The sequence below is a fragment of the Poromitra crassiceps genome (genome assembly GCF_964638095.1).
Source record: "Poromitra crassiceps genome assembly, chromosome: 2".
NCBI lineage: Eukaryota > Metazoa > Chordata > Actinopteri > Beryciformes > Melamphaidae > Poromitra > Poromitra crassiceps.
This window is the reverse complement of record NC_139624.1, coordinates 80279949-80301519: the sequence shown is the minus strand read 5'-3', so window position 1 is coordinate 80301519 and position 21571 is coordinate 80279949. Positions and strand designations below refer to the sequence as shown.

The following is a 21571-nucleotide window of genomic DNA, read 5'->3' as shown; positions in this document are numbered from 1 at the left end:
TTTTCCACATGCATGGCTGTAGACAGAAAGACGACAGTGTTATTTTCACACAGCATTGCAATAGCAGCTGGCCAGGCAATGCGGCGAGGGCTAGTCTCGCATGTGCTGTTCATATCGCATTTTGATTTTGGTGTAAACCCCCAGCGAGATATTTCGTGGAATAGCACGTTTAAGTATTCCAGGATTTCTGAAATGTGATCTAATGATGATGCGCCTAAGTTATTTTCGTAGGCTATCATTTCCTCGCTGGTTGAAAACGACTCCCTAGTCGTCTGACGCAAGCGCATTTTAACGCTAACGTTACCTACAAAAACATTAGGCATAGATGGACTTGCCAAATAACCTATACAACCAGAAACCTGTTTCAGTCCAACACAGTCCAGCACACACATCATTACCAAGAAATAGCCCTAGAGGCGCCCCCCCCCTCACATGCCATTGTTTTGTAAATACCACTCTGTCCAAATGGAGAAATCTCTGTTAAGGTCATTCCATAACATTATGCTGTTTAAAACTATGATACAATAACCAATCAGTAGAGATGTGATTATTGCTCTTAAATCTGGGGGGTAGCTGAAGGTAAACTCACCTCTGTTTACCTTATTGCAGGATATTGTACCCACCACATTTCATTCTGATATTTATCTAATCTACCAGATGTAAATTCAAAATACATCATAGGCTAGTTCATATGAAACTGGTGTAGCAAAATGAGGATTGGAAAGCAATGTGTTTCTGAAAATACACCTGCTTTCTGTTTATTGTGGTAGTGATGCCGTATGGTGACTATTGATTGGAGGATGTTTTTTTGTTTTTTTTAACCACTATACATCACTGCCTTGAACTAGCCTGCGTGGGCATCTGAAAACCAGTCTGATAAAAACCTGAACAGGTATATCAGGAATCACTCATGTGACGAGGTGTGTTTTCTTTTACCTCCACAAGCTTCTTTTGATTCCTTCCTTGTTGACATCTTCACAATCTGCCCTTTCGCTTTCATTTCAAAACAGATATTTATGATCAGATCAACTTGGCTCCACTGACTCTTATTGTATGGGCTTTAGAATCAACTAGCAATCTCGCGTCGCGTGTTCGATTCCTAGGCTCGCTGCCTCGCCCCCCCCCCCCCCCTGCAGCTCGCCCCCTGCGCCGTTGCATACGCAGCTCGCAGCTCGCCTGCTCTATGACATCACTGATGACATCATCACTGATGACTGACATAACTGATGACATCATCACTGATGACATCACGTCATTAGGTAATTAGGGCAATCAATTAATTAAAAAATCTGGCTCCGTCAGGTCACCTGCACAGGTGCTCTTTATCCCTGAATCGCTGTGGCCAGGCACAATTTAATTGAAACAAACAATGCCCAATGACCACTTGCTCCCTTTTAATATATATATATATAGAAGAAGATACGTGTTTACCATAGGCACACTAAAGACTCACAGAATTAGGCTTGTAATAAAAAGGGCTGGGCAACATAAGATATATCAATATCATGACATGAGACTAGATATTATAGATTTTGGATATTGTATAATATCGTGATATAGCATAACTTGTGTTGTCTTACATTACAGGAAAGTGATTTAATTTTCTGAACTTACCAGTTCTATTATTTGCCTTTACCCACGTATTATTTATCAAAAGTCTCATCATGTAAATATTTAGTGCAAGCACCAAAGTCATCCCTACAACAGTGTTAGAATATCGATATTGAGGTATTGCGGCCGAAAATATTGTGATATTTGTTTTTCTCCATATCGCCCAGCCCTAATGAGCTGTCAGAAAAGCTATGTACACTAGCGCTGCTGTGTTCTCCATTGTGCCTCAGCTGTTTCCGTTCCATATGTTTGAGTCGACCTCAGTGGCCGTTTGCCCTTGGCAACAGGCTCCTCGCGTATGCAGCCATACAGGACACACGTGTGTGTGTGTGTGTGTGTGTGTGTGTGTGTGTGTGTGTGTGTGTGTGTGTGTGTGTGTGTGTGTGTGTGTGTGTGTGTGTGTGTACAATAAAAACAATGTGGTGTGTTTCAAGAATGCCCCCTCCCCTCCTTTGCAAGCATGGCTGAAGGTCTTTGACTCACTTGCCTATATACCCAGATATCTATTCAATCTCCATCCCACCATGTTCACTCTCTTCTTCAAGTGGCTCTTACAACAAAATACTCTTTCTGCCCTACAGCCATGCTGCCACATAAAGCTACTGATGGCCACTAATGCATTCTAGGTAGGCCAAAGGATAGGGCGGAATGTGGAGTGGTCTGTTCAGTCCACTGGTGTATTCAGGGAAGTGTGCACTGCACTCTCTGTCTTGGAGCATTTCTTTGTAGGGCCAGAGCCAAGACAGATATAGATTCATATCACTAAGAGCAGTTTTCTCATGAATCTATGACCTGAGAATGACCCAGCGGGAATCCACTCAATATCCACTGAGGTTTTTGCGAGCCTGGGAGGGAATGGGAGGTGTTGGGAGGTGTGTGTTTGGGCTGGAAGATAATGCTGCACATCTGTATAAGAATCCACCCTGAGAACTATATCATTAAATTAAATTAAATTAAATTCTCAGCAGCCGTCCTTGGCCTAATGCACAGAGACAGCACTTCCTCAGCTTACCACTGTGAGAGATTTGTGCAATGGTGTGACACTGACCATCTTGTGCTGCTGAAGGTGAAGAAGACTGAGGAGCTGGTGTTTGACCCGAACGCAGTGAGTGACCTTAGGCCGGTGGTTATCCACAATGTATCCATCACTCAGGTCTGCTCTTAGAAGTACCTCGGGGACGGGTTCATATTGATATAATCAAAGACAATGGGATATCAAAGCAAGACACTTCAACTTCAAGTCACTTCCTGTGTTCGTGTCACGTAGGTTTTGTCCATGGTTTTCCATGGACACGCCCACTTAGGAGACTTTCAGCAGGTCTGAGTCTATTGGAGTCAATGGGAGAAGTGAACGTGATCTCAGATTATGACAGATTCTTTCGCCCCCATAGTCATCAAAGTAAATATTCTGCCCATTTTCCGAGCCACATATCTTCTGAACATTCTGACATTAAAATGGTATTTTTCAGACAGACAGATCAGGAGAACATTTAATTTGTTCAAGACCTGTCTCAGTCTCAGCAACAAACTCGCGAGATTTGGTTTCTCACGAGAGTTCGTTGATATATTAGCTAAATCTGTGGTTGGAAAAATTATTTTTTAAATCAAATATCTTAGTTACAACTATATTGACCTAACAAGGGGCAGCTTTGTGTTTATATGTGTGGTTTGTGTGGAGTTTGGGAACTCACGATCTCTAGCTCAAGTTAGCTTGCTAGATCAGCACTAAACCCTGCGTCACCAGACTCTCTGCCACAACACTTCATGGAGAGGTGACCATTTAGGAGACTTGCTATGCTATGCTAGTACCATTTCTTACTATTGGCGGAGCCTGCGGTGCCGTATCTTTAGTCATATAGAAAATCTCTGATATATTCAACTGGGAGGGTCCATGTTGAAAGTCTCTGTTCTAGACTTCAACATTAGATGCATTTTTTTACATAGACTTAGAGTTTATGGAGTCGAGCAGAAGTTCATGTTACTATTTTACCATGCAGTATTAGAGACTAGAGAGTATAAGATATTACAGTGTGGTTGTGGTATGGTAAATTGACGGTACAGTTGAAATCACAGAGCGCTCGTCTGGTACAGACTGTTATGAAAGTGGGGGATTGTCGTCAGTAAACGACTGTGGCATTGGTTAACGGCTCTTTACGGGAGTTTGTAGGCACTCCCTCGGACTGGGGGCTCAACAGGAATGTATCTTTATGATCGAACCGTTATAAACATTCATTCCTACACACAACCATAAACATTTATATGCAGCCAACTACCAACTTGTATTAACTAATCTGAGGAGGGATATTGAGCGTTGGGACCCGCTTCCTCTTTCTCTAGGTGGAAGAATTAATACGGTAAAGATGAACGTACTGCCTAAATTCTTGTATATATTCCAGTGTCTTCCGGTCTTTGTAACAAAATCTTTATTTTCCAAACGAAATAATCAGGTAATCAGGTAGTCTATCAACTTTTATTTGGAACAAAAAAACACCCAGAATCAAGAAGGTATACTGCAGAGGCCTCGTACAATGGGAGGAATGGCGCTCCCAAATTGTATGTATTATTACTGGGCGGCCAACATAAGAGCATTATTATATTTGGATGATGGACGATAACACTGTCCCTGACTGGATAACTCTGGACTGTCTGTTGGGTCCACCTCTCTAGCAGCCTTATTGTGTGCTAAATTGCCATTCACACAGCCCATTTCTAGCTTAACTTCGAAGTTACCTGGTTATTGTACACTCAATCAAAATCTGGAATCAGTTTATTAGGAGATTCTTCTTATCACATGCCCCAATTACAAAACAACACTTGTTTATCCCATCAGTGATGGATGAGGCTTTCAGTATCTGGTCTAAAGGGGTGTGGCAATTTCGCCTCCTTTGAACAGTTAGCGCAGAAATGTGATATTCCTAGATCACACTTTTATAAGTACTTGCAGCTCTGGGACTTTGTAATCTCAAACTCAGACTGTTATCCAATATCCATCATGTCATCCCACTTCTATGTTAACTGAGACTCAATCTGTAAATTGGTCAAAAAGCGGGCTATAAGCATAATTTATGAAGTACTCAACTCATACAATTTGATGCATTTTGACCTTAAAAAATAAATGGGAAACAGATTTAGAGGAATCAATCTCAGAAGACACTTGGCACAAAATAATTAAGGGTATTTTTTCCTCCTCTATATGTCTTAGGCATGCTGTTATCTAATTGAAGATTGTACATCGTCTGCACTGGACTAAAGCCAGACTTTCTAAGGGTTAATGTACACCGTCTCCGGAACAGATGCGGTACGGCTCCGGTACGGCTGCGAACAGACCAACACTCCGACAAAAATAGAACAGCTGCGTCATTTTTCCGTACCGCATGCATCACCCATCTATTAACATGGGCGAGAGTCGATCCGGCAGTTTTACCGGATCCACAAAGCAACCGTAACATATCTGGTGTGCATTGCCTGTAAGATCAATGCCGACATAGATCCCACATGTGATCGCTGCAGACAGGCTCTGGCTACTATGTTGCATTATATTATGTTTTGGACATGTCTGAAGCTTCACACATTCTCGCAAAACATCTTTGAGACCTTTTCCAAGATATTTGAGAAAGTTGTAGAGCCGTCTCCATTCATTGCACTGTTTGGTGTGGCACCTCTGGACGTCCAACTTAGTTAGTAGGTGGGAAATTAGCATGTTGGCCTTCTGCTTTCTCCTGGCCAGGAGACTGATATTATTTAAATGGTAAGATTTGTTTGAGTTTTATTTTTCTGTTGGACCTGTGATATAATGTGAAAAAACTGATTAAAAAAAACATTAATTCCTACCTATGTCCATTAAGCTTCTCAACACTAACATCATGTAGATGTTGACCATGAGGGTTGTGCAATATGTTACTGTGTGTGCGTGATGTGTAAAGCAGTGGTACGCAACCTTGCCCTACACAGGATCCACATTGACAAAAAAAATCTTTGTAAGAGCCACAATCCAAAAAAGTCCCTTTCCTCCCATTTATTTATTTATTTATTTATTTATTTATTTATTTATTTATTTATTTATTTATTTATTTATTTATTTATTTATTTAAAGTAGGAAGTAAAAGAGCCACAACTACCCATAAAGGAGCCACATGTGGCTCTAGAGGAGTGGTTCCCAACCTTTTTTGTCTTATGTACCCCTTGAGCTGTTTTGCCAATAGTACCCCATCACTCATGCACATTCTTTGCTCCGCAAAGAAAACAATGTGGCAGCGATGGATCCGCAGACGTACAAATAAATCCATACAAAATGTATTTTTTACTGAGCTGCCGGTGTTTGGGCTTGGCCTCTTCCGGAGTGATAGCAACTGGACGTTTGAGCCACTTATCCGTCTGCTAGCTAGTTGACCTCTTCACAGAGTAGGGTAACAATTAACACCTGCCGGGGGTGCTAGTTGCGTCATGCACAAACCATTTTAACAATGGGCTTTGAATATATATTTTTTAATAATTTTGGAAATAAATTGCAATCCCAAATCTTTCCATCTACCCTGTGCAAGCTGCTCTCAAGTAGCCTAGGTAAACCCAGCCCCCACGTGACCTGCTCTCTCAGTTCCCAGTCACTAGTGACTAGAACAGGTCTGAGAGCAGGTCACGTGGGGGATGGGTTTACCCAGGCTAGCTCTCAAGTACCACTAGGGGGACGCGTACCTCTGGGTGGGAATCACAGCTCTAGAGTCTCTCAGGTTGAGTATCACTGCTGTAAACTGTGTAGCCTAACCTATGTAGCCTATTACAGTACCTATGATTTTCTCTTCTGTGCAACTGCAAGACGGGGTCGTACAGAACAAATTTTCCTACAAGGACATTAAAGTATTCTTATCTTATCTTATCCTATTGCTTCAGAGATGTATGCTGTTAAGTTAACTGTTGGCCTAGCTTGGCCTTACCCTAAGCCACCGTCAAATCAGCCCATATGCAAATAGCCCAGTGGAACTGAACACACACACACACACACACACACACACACACACACACACACACACACACACACACACACACACACACACAGACACACACACACTTCTCTCTCTCTCTCTTTCTCTGTCTCTCTCTCTCTCCCTCTCTCTCTCTGAGCAGTGTGGACTTCCACTCTGGCTGCAGTAGATGGCATGCAGACCATCTTGTTCACACAATGCATTCTACCACCGACATGCTCTCTTGCATGCATGACAGCATTCCAAGAAGAGATCACCTGGTTACTTATCCTTTGTCAAATGAATACATCATTTTTATTCTTATTAGCTAATGATCAAGGGCTCATAGACATACACAGGCTATCTGGGTACTTGTAAGATACAGCTAACTGTCGAGTGAGTTTCTTTATCTTTATGTCAGCTATAGGATGAATCAGCGTGACGTCACTTGCCACCCAGAAATGTGGACAAACGTTAATATCTCAAAAACTATACATCACATCGCTTATATTTTGACATTCTGAGTGAGAGCAGAATTAGCTCAAGAGTTTGATGTATAATAATATATGCATGTCGTGTTAAAGTTGTGTGAACTGTCACAGTTTTTAAAATGTAAACAGAGTCAGCTGGCTAGAGTCAGACATTCAAGCCTCCCAAATCTCAGGCTCCATAGGGTTCCATTGCTGTTGCCACCCAGTGACCCGGTTTGTTTACCAAAATGCTGCTGCTCGGCTGATCCCTCGTATTAGGAATGGGAATCACCAGATGCCCCATGATACGATATTGACATGATACTTTTTTTACATGTTTTTTATTTTAAATTCGAACAAAACAAACGAACAAGCTCAGAACAAGCTCTTTCCCATAAGCACTTTAAAACCCTCATTACTGAAGCTAACTCTGGACTCCTTGCCTATTCAAAATGGTTTCAATTAAACAAATTGTCTTTAAACGTAAAGAAAACTAATTATATAATCTTTGCTGGCAGGAAGAAATTTGATGATGCTAAAGTATTTATTGAAGGAATAGAAATCCAAAGAGTATATTCCACTTGCTTCTTGGGGGTAATTGTTGACGAAAAATGCTCCTGGAAAGAACACATTGATTTGGTGTCAAAAAAAATGTCTAAATCTGTGGGAATTATCAGAAAAGTCCACAAATACCTCAACAGATCTGGCATATTAATGTTATATTATAGTCTTGTATATCCATACCTAACTTATTGCAATATTGTATGGGCCAGCACTTATCCTACATACCTACATAAACTCCATTTAATTCAGAAACGTTTTATTAGAATAGCCACTAGTTCCAAGTCCACAGTCACATCTGCCCCCTTATTTTCTAAATTAAAAATATTGACTGTTTATAACATAAACATTGTGGAAACATGTACTTTTCTTTTCAAGGTTCAGTATCAGGGTCACACACTTCCATATTATTTTCAACATTATTTTCTTAAAAATTCAAACATTCACTCCAGATCTACTAGACAATCTAAGTTCCTGCATCTTCCACTTTGTCGTACCACCAGAGGGCAGTTATCCATCAAATACAAAGGTGTTATCTTATGGAACAACTACATCCACCTGGGGACAGCTCACCCTCCTTACCAGTCTACAAAAGAAAACTAAAAGAACATCTGTCCTCAATGGAATTGTGCTAAAAAAAAATCTGTTGCCATTGTAATTTTTATTTCTTTTGATGTATTGCTCAAATAAGTTTGTTTATTTTGTTTTATTTTATTTTTTATTTTGTACTATCTATGTATTATTACTTGTACTATCTCCTTGGTTATAATATATATATTTTTTAGAAATATATATATATATATATATTTTTTCTACTTGGTGAGGTTCTCGATAAGCCCTTCCAGGGTTTCTTACCTCTCCAAGCACTGATATGTATTGTATTTTATTAATTTCCCCTCCAGGTGAAATACACTTGGCATGTATTGTCTTTACAGTGCAAAATCAATAAAATCAATCAAATCTAAAAATCCGACACAGGAAAGTAAAAGAAAGAAAAACATACATATATAATGTTGACAGTTATTATAATGTGCTGCTACCATCCATATAGGGTGCTTATGTACTTGTAAGAGATGTCACGCATGGGGTCCCACGCAATTCATCCAACAGGAACCAGCTAGGCAAGTCACCCAACCTCGTCGAGGTAGGCTAGAAACAGGTCCCAAATAGTTAGAAACTTTTTAAGTGAGTTGGTTCTCAGAGATTTGAGCCTCTCCATCCTTATAACAGAGATCATGTCCGTCAACCACATTTGGAAAGAAGGTGAAGAGGGGGACTTCCATTCTTTCAGAATTAGATTTTTGGCAACAGTTGTCCCCAGTATCAGAGACTGTTGCACAGCTGTAGGGAAGCCCAGAGAGGTCTCCGAGCAGCCGAAGATTGCGAGTTCTGCCTCCGGCTGAAGAGTTATTTTGTAGGCCTTAGAGTACCAGTCAAATATCTTGGCCCAGAATCCCGTCAGTGAAGGGCAGAACCAGAAGGCATGAGACAGAGTGCCCTCTGACACCTGACACCTGTCACACAGTGGTCAGACAGAGGGGAAGAACTTGTGCAACTTATGCTTAGAATAATGAAGACGATGAGCAACTTTAAATTGAATCAGCTGGTGTCTACTATTATGAAATTGAATCAGTTGGTGTGTCTATTATTATTATCATGATACTTAAGTCAAAGTCACAATACGATAGTATTTCGATATGCTAGTATTGCGATATTGTGATTTATTACCTTTTTTCAACTGCAAATTATGTCCCCAAAGGAAAAAAACTTTGTCAACATTTGTTTTATCTAATGAGATAAAGTTTATAGTCTGTTCATCTCACTTCAATCATTTTTATTTGCTGCAAAATGGGATTGTTAAGCAGACGTTTGCATGCACTTGACATTTTGTAAATTTGTATAATAAAATATCACGATACTTGGCATTTGATACGATACGATATATTGCCCACAAAATATCGCAATACTATGCTGTATCGATTTGATTGTAAACCACAGTGATTGAACTAGCTCACTCGGATAGTAATCAAATATTACAGCTGTGTGTGTGTGTGTGTGTGTGTGTGTGTGTGTGTGTGTGTGTGTGTGTGTGTGTGTGTGTGTGTGTGTGTGTGTGTGTGTGTGTGTGTGTGTGTGTGTGTGTGTGTGTGTATCATGGTGGTGTTGTAGTGCCACCACTTCAGCACAGAGGTCTCCTGGGTCAGAGTCCTAGCAAACACACACACCTTGGGAGGACGCACTGTACCTTGTAGCGTTGTTGAGTATGTACAAATATTTAAAAAACAGTTGTTTTATGGTAGATATCTATCTCTATTGCTCTAGTCTACACACATCCGGTTTGTATACACACTTTGAAAGGTTCTTGAAGGCATAAAAGTTAAGTGTCATAGTTTTGTAGTATCATTCTTTATTATGTTACTATTTTGCATTCAGTTATTCATTCCTCATTCATTCAGTCTTATTGTTCATACTCTGTTATTAGTGTCATAACTCTGTGCCAATCATCCCCACTCACCTGCTCCTCATTCCCTAATCAGCGCCCTAGTATATCTTCATGTCCATTCCACCAGCTCTCTGCCAGATTGTAATTGCCATCCACCCAGAAACAGCTCAGCTCCATAGCATTCGTATTTTGACCTTGATCTGTATTTTCTGCCTCAGTTACACCTTTGGAATTTTGCCTGTTTTGTTTGTTGGATTTTTGTTTTGAGTAAAGACTTTTTACTTTGGAAACTTGTCTCTTGAGTCGTGCATTTGGGTCCAGGTTTTGTATCTGATCGTGACAATAAGATAAGATGATCCTTTATTAATCCCACAGTGGGGAAACTTACAGTGTTACACCAGCAAAGGGTATAGTGTAGGGCTGGGAAATATATCATTTATTTTATATCAATAGTGTGATACAAGACTAGATATGGACTAGATATGAGAATAGAGTTTGGATATCTTACTTGTAAATAGTGTAACATGGTTGTTATGTTAGTGTAACATGGTTATTTACAGTAGGCCTTTACTTGTAAATAGTGTAACATTTATGTTTTGGCAGTGACTTTGATGGGGCATGTAAAGCACTAAATCATGTAAAGCACTAAATCACACATGATTTCCGCAAAACGGAAAAAACGGACGGAATCATGGAATTTGGTAATAAAAATGGGATCAACTGTAAAACTTGGAATATTGCAGAAATGTCCATAATTTGGCTGAAATTGATCAAAGTAGCCTAGGCCTAATTATCAAAATAAGAAGTAGATCTAATGATCGTAGTAACCTAAATGATTTCACAATTGTAAAATAGGCCTAGAGAGAAATGATTCAGTTTTCGATTGGGGTGTTTTGAGAGGGGGGTCGGTCTTGCATGGGACCCTTAATGCACGTCACAACTTAGTTTTCACCTTGAAAAACATGTCGAAGAGTCTGTCTGAGAGAGCCAAGTCATCAAAAAAAGGAAAAATATCACTCCTAATATAACGCCTAAATTAAAATTTAAATGGAAAAAACTGAATTTGGGGGAAAATAACAAGAATTTGGAAAAAAATAAAACTGATTTCATATGGTTCTACCCAACACACTGCTCCAGATGGACAGTTTGACACATTTACACCAGTGTCCTCTTTTTACCTAACACACTGCTCCAGATGGACAGTTTGACACCTTCACACTTGGGTGCAGCTCACTACAAGTACAGTGTTATACTGTTGGCCATGATGGTGCAAGTGCAACATTAACAACTATAGGGTATTTCAGTAAATCAGTTAGCATTTCTGGTCCAACAGATAGAGACAATGTATAGAGTGCATAGATTGCATAGAGGTAGATCTTTTTTAAACAATCCAACAGGTGAGAAGGTGTTCACTAAAGAACTGTGTGTCTCTTTGATCCTCAGGTTATTAACAGCCTGAAAGGTTGACAGATCATTTGCAGGTTGAGAAGAATGAGTTTCTTATGTTCACAAAAGAAAAGTATTCAATGACTGTCTTGCCTAGGCAGAAACACAGATGCTAGTAAATATCAACATTCATCTTCAATCATTTTTCAGCTGATTAGATTTTCCCCCGTATAGAATAGAGACTCTGAACCATGTTTGGGTAAGTAAAGTCGCTGATGGATCAGTAGAGTTACTGACCAATCATTGTCAAAATATTTGTTTTCTCCACTTCCTCTAGTGAAGCTTAGTGAGAGTTCTACTGGAGCTGAGTTAAACATTGGCCAGCGTTGGCAGGTGTGACATTTCTGACTCGGTGTTAGCTATAGGTCACCACAAATACTAGAATACTACACACAATACTACAGTACTAGCTACTGTACCACTCTGGTTTGGTTGGTCCGTTGTGTGATTCAGTGGGTAAACGTACTCACTGATAGCGACTCGACTCCTTTCCATGTCTATCATTGGAACCTTGTGTTGAAATTTGAAGAGTTTGAAATTGAAAGAGTCTGATCCTGAACATTTTCTGGAATCTGGATACACTGACTTTAGTAAAAGTCTGTGGGTGAAGCTAAAATAGATGAGCAGCATGTGTGACTTCCTCTCTATTCTTTCTCCCCCTGTCCCTCCCTCTGTCTCTCCCACAGTGGGGTTGGGTGGCCATGGACCCATTCAGCCAGCTGATCCTCACCATCTCGGTGACCAGTTTTCTCTCCTTCCAGTGGCTCTTCCACAGATTCAGCCCCTGGGTGTCCACACGTGTCAGCTCCGGCTTCCTTGGCCTCAGCGACAAGCAGAAGGTGGAGTGGAACTCAAGGTGAGCAGATGAGAATGGTGGTGATGGTGGTGATGATGGTGATGCCCTGTAGATCATCATCACAAACAAAATGTTACTTTTTCATGGGAATGTACAAGAGAGAGAGAGAGAGAAAGAAAGGAGGAGGAAGGGAAAGAGGGGAGAGGGGGGGAGAGTTAGGCATAGTAGGGGTGTAACGGTTCACAAAATTCACAGTATGGTAATGGTTTCCTTGTTTAAAATACATGTTATATATATATATATATATATATATATATATATATATATATATATATATATATATATATATATATATATATATATACACTGTGTGTGTGTGTGTGTGTGTGTGTGTGTGTGTATATGTATATATATATATATTATATATACTGTGTGTGTGTGTGTGTGTATATATATATATATATATACTGTGTGTATATATATATATATATATATATATATACTATATGTATATATACTGTATATATATATATACTGTATGTGTGTATATATATATTCACATTCAGTTTTTTTTTTTTTTTTTTTCAATTTATGACAATGTTCTTTTTAACATATTTCGTCTTTTTTCAACTCAGTTTTAATTTATCATGATATCCTTGTAGAAGACTTGCACTGTTCAGCAGTGTTGCACCCTTGCAGTGTTGTTGCACCCCTAATGCATAGACTATAAAATATGGACATAGCCACCGTGATGTCACCCATTGGTTTGTGGACCGTTTTCTTTTTAATTTTTTTTAGCCCAGAAGTGAGCATATTTGGATGAGTGTGGAGCTGGGGAGGAGCTGACGCCCAGCAGACAGCCATTGGCTAGCCACCTGTCTCTCAAAGCAGCCACACCCTTAATTATGCATAACCTTAATAAAGCATTAATACAATTTGAGGAAATTAGCTATAGCCTAGAGCAGTGGTTCCCAAACTTTTTCACGTCAAGGACCCTTAAACTGACACAAATTAGACCACGGCCCCTCATCTGATAAGATTTTCTCCAGGGTCCCCCATCTGATAAGATTTTTGCTTTTAGATGTTTTACTACAGAAAGTGGATGAAACCCATGACCAAAATATGGAAGAATATGCTGAAACGGTGTCATGTTTCATAAGGAAATGCACCGAGGATATAGTCCCCACAAAAACAGTTAAAACAATGCCAAACCAGAAACCCTGGATCAACTGTGATGTCCGGGCTGCACTTCACGCCCGGACCACCGCCTTCAAGTCCGGGATGCCAGAACAATACAAGCAGACGAGATACGCCCTTCGAGCCACAATCAAAAAAACGCGGAGAGAATACGGCAGGCAGCTGGAGGCGAAACTGGACTCCAACAACCCCAGACACCTGTGGAGAGGACTCCACGCTGCCACAGACTTCAAAGGGGAAAAACAACAGCAAAACCCCAACGCGTCACCCACCCTGCCGGACGAACTCAACGCGTTCTACGCCAGGTTTGACCCCTCTGCCAGAGCGCCCACCCCCCAACCCACCACATCTCCCACCCACCTCGCCCCCCCCCTCTCCTCCTCCTGAGCACGGTGGCTCAGTGGTAGAGCTGTCGCCTCACAGTCAGAAGGTCCTGAGTTCGATTCTCGCCTGGGACACTGTGGGCGCTGTGGTTGTGTTCCCCCCCATATCTTCAGTGCCTACTGCCCGGGTGGGGTATCTCGTCGTAAGGGCCTTTCTCTCTGTGTGGAGTTTGCATGTTCTCCCCGTGCTCCCCCAGGGGGTTCCTCCGTATATATAACCCCCCCCCTCTAAAAACATGCAGAAGATCAGATCGTCATCGTCATCTGACCAGTGACGACAACACCCGAAGTTGGTCCCCGGGCGCTGTACGAGAAAGCGACCACTGCTCCTGGCCTGCCCCCCGGAGGTAAGGACATGCCTGGATGGGTTAAATGCAGAGGACACTTTTCACCGGCCACCGTCAGCATGAGTGTGTTGTGGCCGCATGCATGTGTTGTGGTGTTCGTGTGACAATAAAAGACGGGGCTTGTCCCGTTACAAGAGTTTTTTTTTCTTTTTTTTTCCTCCCCCTCTCCTCTCCTCCCCACCTCCCCTCCTACGCCTCTCCTTAAGGCCTGCGCCCACCAGCTGGCAGGCGTATACACAGACATTTTCAACCAGTCCCTCTCCCTCCGGCAAGTTCCCTCCTGCTTCAAAGCGGCAACAATCATCCCCATCCCCAAACAGCAGAAAGTGACCAGCCTAAACGACTGGCGCCCAATAGCCCTCACGCCCATAGCCAGCAAGTGCTTTGAAAAGCTGGTCATATCACAGATCCGCCCCACACTCCCCCCGGACCACGACCCGCTCCAATTTGCATACCGCCCCAACAGGAGCACGGCGGATGCAATAGCACACGTACTCCACACTGCCCTCTCACACCTGGAGGGGAAGGACACCTATGTGAGAATGCTGTTCGTGGACTACAGCTCAGCATTCAACACCATAGTACCCTCCAGGCTGGTAAGCAAGCTCAAGGTCCTGGGACTAAACACAGCAATGTGTGACTGGATCCTGGACTTTCTGACAGACCGCCGCCAGGTGGTGAGAGTGGGCAACCTCACCTCCTCCCCACTGACCATCAGCATAGGAGCGCCCCAGGGATGCGTCTCCAGCCCTTTCTGGTACGACCTCTACACCCACGACTGCGTGGCGACTCAAATCTCTAACACCATCGCGAAGTTTGCAGACGACACAGCAGTCGTGGAGCTGATCTCCAGGGGCGACGAGACGGCCTACAGAGAGGAGGTGAAGGCCCTAGAACAGTGGTGCCAGGACAACCACCTCTCTCTGAACGTCTCCAAGACCAAGGAGATCATTGTAGACTACAGGAGGGGGGGGGGGGTGCACACCCCCCAATCACCATCAACGGCACAGTGGTGGAAAGGGTGGACAGCTTCAAGTACCTGGGAGTCAACATCCACCAGGACCTGACATGGGCCGGTCACACCGCCACTGTTGTCAAAAAGGCCCAACAGCGACTACACGGACTCAGGCGCCTAAAGAAATTTGGGATAAGGCCAGAAATCCTTAGGGACTTCTACAGAGGCACCATTGAAAGCCTGCTGACTGGCTGCTTCACCACCTGGTACGGGAACTGTACCACCATGGACCGCAGGGCGCTACAAAGAGTGAGACGCGCGGCCCAGCACGTAACAGGATGTGAGCTGCCAGAACTGCAGGAACTATATAACCAGCGGTGCCTCAGGAGGTCCCTGAAGATCATCAAAGACACAAACCATCCCCACAACACCCTGTTCTCCCTATTACCCTCAGGGAGAAGATACAGGGTCCCAAAAGCACGCACAAATCGCTTGAGGGACAGTTTCTTCCCGCAGGCCACGAGACTCCTTAACACATACACAAATAGTGTAGTAGCTGTACTGTACCGCACTGTAGATGCTACCATTATGTATGTCTAATGTTTAATTGTATGTTTAATTAGGTATATGCTATTTGCACCTGTACGTCAAATACGTCAAATTTAAAATGTTTAAGTACGTCCAAAGTATGCACATGACATGTGCACCTATGTGCAGTGAATATACCACTGTCTCTGACTTGTCTTATCACTCTACTGCCTTATTGCTTGTTGTGCCTCTTGTTGTTTTTGCACTCATATGCCCTGTTATATTTGTACTATGTTGTAAACGGAGTTCACAGCACAAGAATTTCACACGTGATACTTGTACTACGGAGTGACAATAAAAATCTTGAATCTTGAAATAGTCATATATTCTGTTATTGTGTTACATATGGATGGAATTATAGTGAAAATACATTATTCTCCTTTTTGCTGGCGACCCCCTGGAACGCCCTCAAGGACCCCTGGGGGTCCCCGGACCCCACTTTGGGAACCACTGGCCTAGAGACCAAAACCTTTTATTTTTTTATTTTTCTTTGGTACCAGGCTGAAAACATGTTTATTTCTGCTGTAATTTCGGTCATTTTAACATGGTAGTCTATGGGGATTGACTTGCTTTTGGAGCCAACCTCAAATGGCCATTCAAGGAACTCCAGTTTTTGACACTTGGCTTCATTTTTCAGCACCAGAGTTTGCCACTTGGAGTTATGCCTTCTTTTTCACACACGCACACGCACACGCACACACACACACACACACACACACACACACACACACACACACACACACACACACACACACGACTCAGGACTACTATGGTATGCTGCTTATCCAGGTCCATCCTAGCCTAGGTAAACCCAGCCCCCACGTGACCTGCTCTCTCAGTTCCCAGTCACCTAGTGACTGAGAACAGGTCTGAGAGCAGGTCACGTGGGGGATGGGTTTAACCAGGCTAGGTCCATCCTGTGTAGGAGACAATTCACACTGCTAACACAATTAAAATAAGCTAATAGATAAACATGTCCCCCGCAAGTGTGCACTGAACCTTTGTAGGGATTTTGTCGTGTGCCATCCTATTTTTGCCAAAGGAAAAATATCCCTATATATCTCTCTTATCAGTCATATTTTCACCAACAAAGTTACTACCAGCCATCTTGTCACTTCACCACACAACAAAAACCTGTGATGTACTTTGCACCATAGTTACTGTGTATAAAAGTGTTATAGTTATTTCATGAATGTGAATGTGAATCAGACCATTTTCCAGATGTCAAATGGACAGGCTGTCCCATGCAGATAAATTGGGCTGTTGATAACACAACAACAGATGTAGTCAGTTTTATCTATTGATTTGTTATGGGAACACAGATTCTGGCTGGAACTGCTGCTGGGTTCGGAACAGAAAAGCAGTCTTTGTGTTTCTGTTTGTGCAAGTTGCTGACAGAGACATGCAGTCTTTGATCTGAATGGTGAAAGCTATTGAGCAGAGTTCATTAGGGATGTCCAGTTAGAGATGAGCTGTCAGAGGCGTCTAACCCTGGACCCACTCTTGTCAAGTGCTAATTTTCTTTTGCTCCAATATTCACTTTTTACTCATAGGAGCATTGTTTCTGTTTTTGATCAAGTTTTTTTCTCCCCGATCTGGGGAGAGCCAACTAGCGCATGCTTCCTCCGATACATGTGCAGTCATCAGCCACTTCTTTTTAGCTGACAGCGAGGAGTTTCACTGGCAGGGCATAGCGCATGGGAGGATCACGTGGTTCCCCCAGTTCCCCTCCCCCGAACAAAGTGCCCTGACTGACTGACTGAGGAGGCACTAGTGCAGCGACCAGGACTCATACCCCACACTGGCTTCCCACCCGCAGACATGGCCAATTGTGTCTGTAGGAACATCTGACCAAGCAGGAAGTACCACTACTGGGATTTGAACCCGGTCCCCGCAGTGGTAGGCGGGTGCTTTTACCTCTACACCCAGACAGACGCCCCACAGGAGCATTTGTGAGATTGAAATGGTCACGTGGTTTAGAAGCAAATACAAATGGAAATTAAAATGAGTGATTAATGGGGATGATCCAGGCTGTGCTGGATCTCTCTGTTTGGCCGCAGGACTTCAGAGATTGTATTTGAACAGACTGCTAGTCCATCTAACAAACTGTCTGACTGCCAGTTTGACTTACTCAATGCCAAGTCCTGTCTGGCTGTCATACTGTCTTACTGACTGACTGCCAAGAACTGTGCGACTGTCTTAATTGCTTGAATGGCTGACTGGGACTGTCGGTCTTTCTGCCTGACCTTTCAGTAGTGTTTAATCTCTTCGTCTAATTGGTCTGAATCTGTGTGCAGTCCTGACAGCCAATCAGCTGATTGACTGCAGGTACTAACAACTCAGCACTCTGTACGGTATCTTTGATTCAAGAGAGAGTAGACACTCTTCACAAATAAAGACAAATATGCATTTATTCCTTTGTCTTACTCATTCAACAGTATACAACTGACATTTTTCAGCATCTGTCCTTGTCAGAGATGAGTACCGGTAGATCATCTCGTGTGTGTGTGTGTGTGTGTGTGTGTGTGTGTGTGTGTGTGTGTGTGTGTGTGTGTTTCAGGACGGTGTCAACGTTTCACGCACTGCTGGTTGGAATCTTTTGTCTCTACATCTTGTTATTTGATGACAACGTCAATGGAGACCCAGTCTGGTGAGAGCTCGTCTGTGAATCACCTCTTAATTTTAACCTTTATTTTCCACAAAGGCAGACTGGTGATGCCTGTTGTTGTTGTTGTTGTTTTTTGTTTTGTCAGAAAAGGCCCAACCGTCACACACTCACACATTATTGCCTGCTGTGTCAGCATTTAAGTACCTTAGCCAGCGTCATATTTCTGGAGGTGCTGTGAGTTAAATTTCACAGAAATGGCAAATCCAGTCCATGTTTGGTAGCGCTTTAAATATGAAAACTGAAAAACCTATACAAAGCGTAATGTTGAATGAACTATAATTTGATTTGAATTTGACCTTTGAGCCACAGGAATTGCTAGTTTAGGTAAAGCAGCTGCAGTAATTATCAAATGAATGTGAAGACTAGTCCTGTTCGGAACTCATTCACTCACTATTATCCATGTAGTGTTTATCATAATAGTGAACTGTATGGGGAACGATCAAACGAGTTTTGGACATTAATGTTTCCTGACTCTTCTTCTCCGATAGTAAACACGACCACATTGCATTGTGGTATATGTGAGAATTTTTTTTGGTGTTCACTACAAATTGCAGTGCATTATGGGTATTTTATAGTGGACTATATAGTGAATTAAATTAACAGTTGAGAATTCAGACACTAGTAAAAACAAAAAAGTGAACACTATACAGTTCACTATTTCTGAAATAGGAAACTGTTTTGAACGGGGCTTACCTACATGTATCCTCACAGAATACTGGAACCTGATTGGCTGACAACAACAGGTCCTCTATTAACTAGGTGCTCTATTAACAGGTCCTCTATTAACCTGAGTGGAGGCTGCTGCAAACTGGCCTGATTGTATTTTTCAGGATTTCAGTACTTGTTTAGGAAGGGAAGCCAATCAAGACCAAATACAATTCTGATGCATTTACTGGAGTTCATTTAAATAAATAAAATTATGCAGTAATTTTAAATGTCATCACGCAAACACAACCAAATTCTATGTGCTTTTATGTTAACAGGGGGGATCCCACACTGGTGAAGATCAATGTTGCCATCACAACAGGCTACCTCATATCTGGTGAGAGAAACCTAAAGTTTCCATATACTGTTGATTAGGTGAGACAAAAAGAAAATAAGTCATTCTCATGAGGTTTGATGGGAACAAGAAAACTGGAGGATGCAATTTAAAATGCAATTTGAACCTACCCAAGAGAACCAGTGAGTGTGACGTCCTCAGGTCACATTCTCTCTTGGTCAGATGAGCTGTCACACATGAGATGAGGCTGTTTGGATATTTCATATCAAACTCAGAAGACATAAGAATAAGATTTTTTTTGCAACAAAATGTCAGCTTCAAACTTCAGCTCTACATTGTAACTAACTGGATTCACTGTCACACCCATTGAATAGGAGTATGCTTCCAGTATGCAGTGTGGAAAAATACTTTAAACTATTTTAGAGTTGATTACAAAGATAGGCCTAGAAATCCATCACCATACTCTGTCTTATTTAAGAGAGAGGTGGTCTGTCTGTACCATGAAGTTTTATCATCAGTGTCTATTCATTTTATTGGGTGGTCAAAGTCATTTACATGTCTGAGAATATTTTGATTGCACAGTCCACCTTTTACATGTTCTTTCTCTTTCCCCTGTTGTTTTCCTTTCCTTCTTTCCTTTTTCCAGATCTGCTGCTAATATTTTACTATTGGAAGGCGATAGGCGACAAGTTTTTTGTAGTTCACCATCTGGCAGCGTTGTATGCTTACTACTATGTACTGGTGAGTTCCCTATTGACCAATAGCAGAACGTGCAGGCAAGATGGGAAAGAGACAACCAAGGGTGAACAGCTCTGTCCTGTGAAGCTGGGTGCTAAACTGGTTTATCAGCCAGCCACTGAGGTGTCCATCATCACTACCCCACTGTTGTATCTCAATGATGAAAGGCTCTTACATGGAGGTGTACTCTATATGCCCAGAGAGGGGTCATAATCATCTGTATCTGCTAACCTTATATGCCGATACCTTCAATTACACCGTCTGTTACACTGGGTATTTCCAGAGAGGAGAGGCCTGAGAAGGAAAGCTTCTAGATGTCTCTAAAATCCATACATTTATACATTACATTCATCATGTGGTTAGATTTTTATGCCTCCGCCGGCGATAGCCAGGCCGGAGGCATTATGGATTCGGGTTGTCCGTACGTCCGACCGATGTTCGTTAACGCGATATCTGAGGAACGCCTTGATGGAAGTTCATCAAATTTGCCTCAAACATCGACTTGGACTCAAGGATGGACTGATTAGATTTTGGTGGTCAAAGGTCAACTTTCAAGGTCACTGTGACCTCACGAACGCCATTCCCAAGTTCGTTAACGCGATAACTCAGGAACGGCTTCACGGAATGTCTTCAGATTTGGCTCAAACGTCGACTTGGACGCAAGGATGAACTGATTAGATTTTGGTGGTCAAAGGTCAAGTTCACTGTGACCTCTCAAACGCCATTTTAAAGCTCGTTAACGCAATATCTCAGGAATGCACTGATGGAATTTATTCTAATTTGCCTCAAACGTCCGCTTGGACTCAAGGATGAACTGATTAGATTTTGGTGGTCAAAAGTCAAAGTTCAAGGTCACTGTGACCTCACGACCTCTCGTTTCATGCTCGTTAATGCGATATCTCAGGAACACCTTCATGAAATTTCTTCACATTTGGCTCAAACGTCAAAGTCTGGACACATGGACAGACATGCATGTCGACTGCTCACTTGCTGGCGAAGGCATATATCTGCGGTGCGGTCGTTCTAGTTTACCATGTTTTTTGAGAGATTTGTTGAAGTTGAAAAAACTGTCATTTGGATTGCTGGTGCATTATCTATAATGATTCAATCTCAACAGAGATAGTTTGATTTGGTTTGACATTTCATTCAGTTCTAACCGTCTTACCAAACAACACGTCTTATTTACGCCGACAGTGAGAATGACCCAAGTTAATGAGAGGTTGTCAGTATGTAGGTCAGTATCACCTTATATTACCACACTTTCCCCGTAAACATGATACCTCTTCCACACACGTTACTTTAAAAATGCCATCAAGAGCAGACACCTGGACATGGCAGAGGGCATGAACTGAACTTTCAGACTGAGTAGAGCAGTTTTACCTGGCTCTTAGGGTTGTTATTATCAGGTAT

General features: G+C 42.1%; 1 protein-coding gene across 1 annotated transcript in view; it reads left to right on the top strand.

Annotated features, from left to right (window-relative positions):
- The window catches only part of LOC310794154 (TLC domain-containing protein 4-B-like), a 29091-nt gene that overhangs the window by 188 nt on the left and 7332 nt on the right, over positions 1–21571 (top strand). Inside the window, exons 2-5 of the mRNA XM_083656062.1 lie at positions 12176–12345; positions 18316–18405; positions 19407–19465; positions 20070–20164. Coding sequence (XP_083512188.1) covers positions 12191–12345; positions 18316–18405; positions 19407–19465; positions 20070–20164 — 399 coding nt within the window. The 5' untranslated portion in view covers positions 12176–12190. The remainder of the gene's footprint in view (positions 1–12175; positions 12346–18315; positions 18406–19406; positions 19466–20069; positions 20165–21571) is intronic.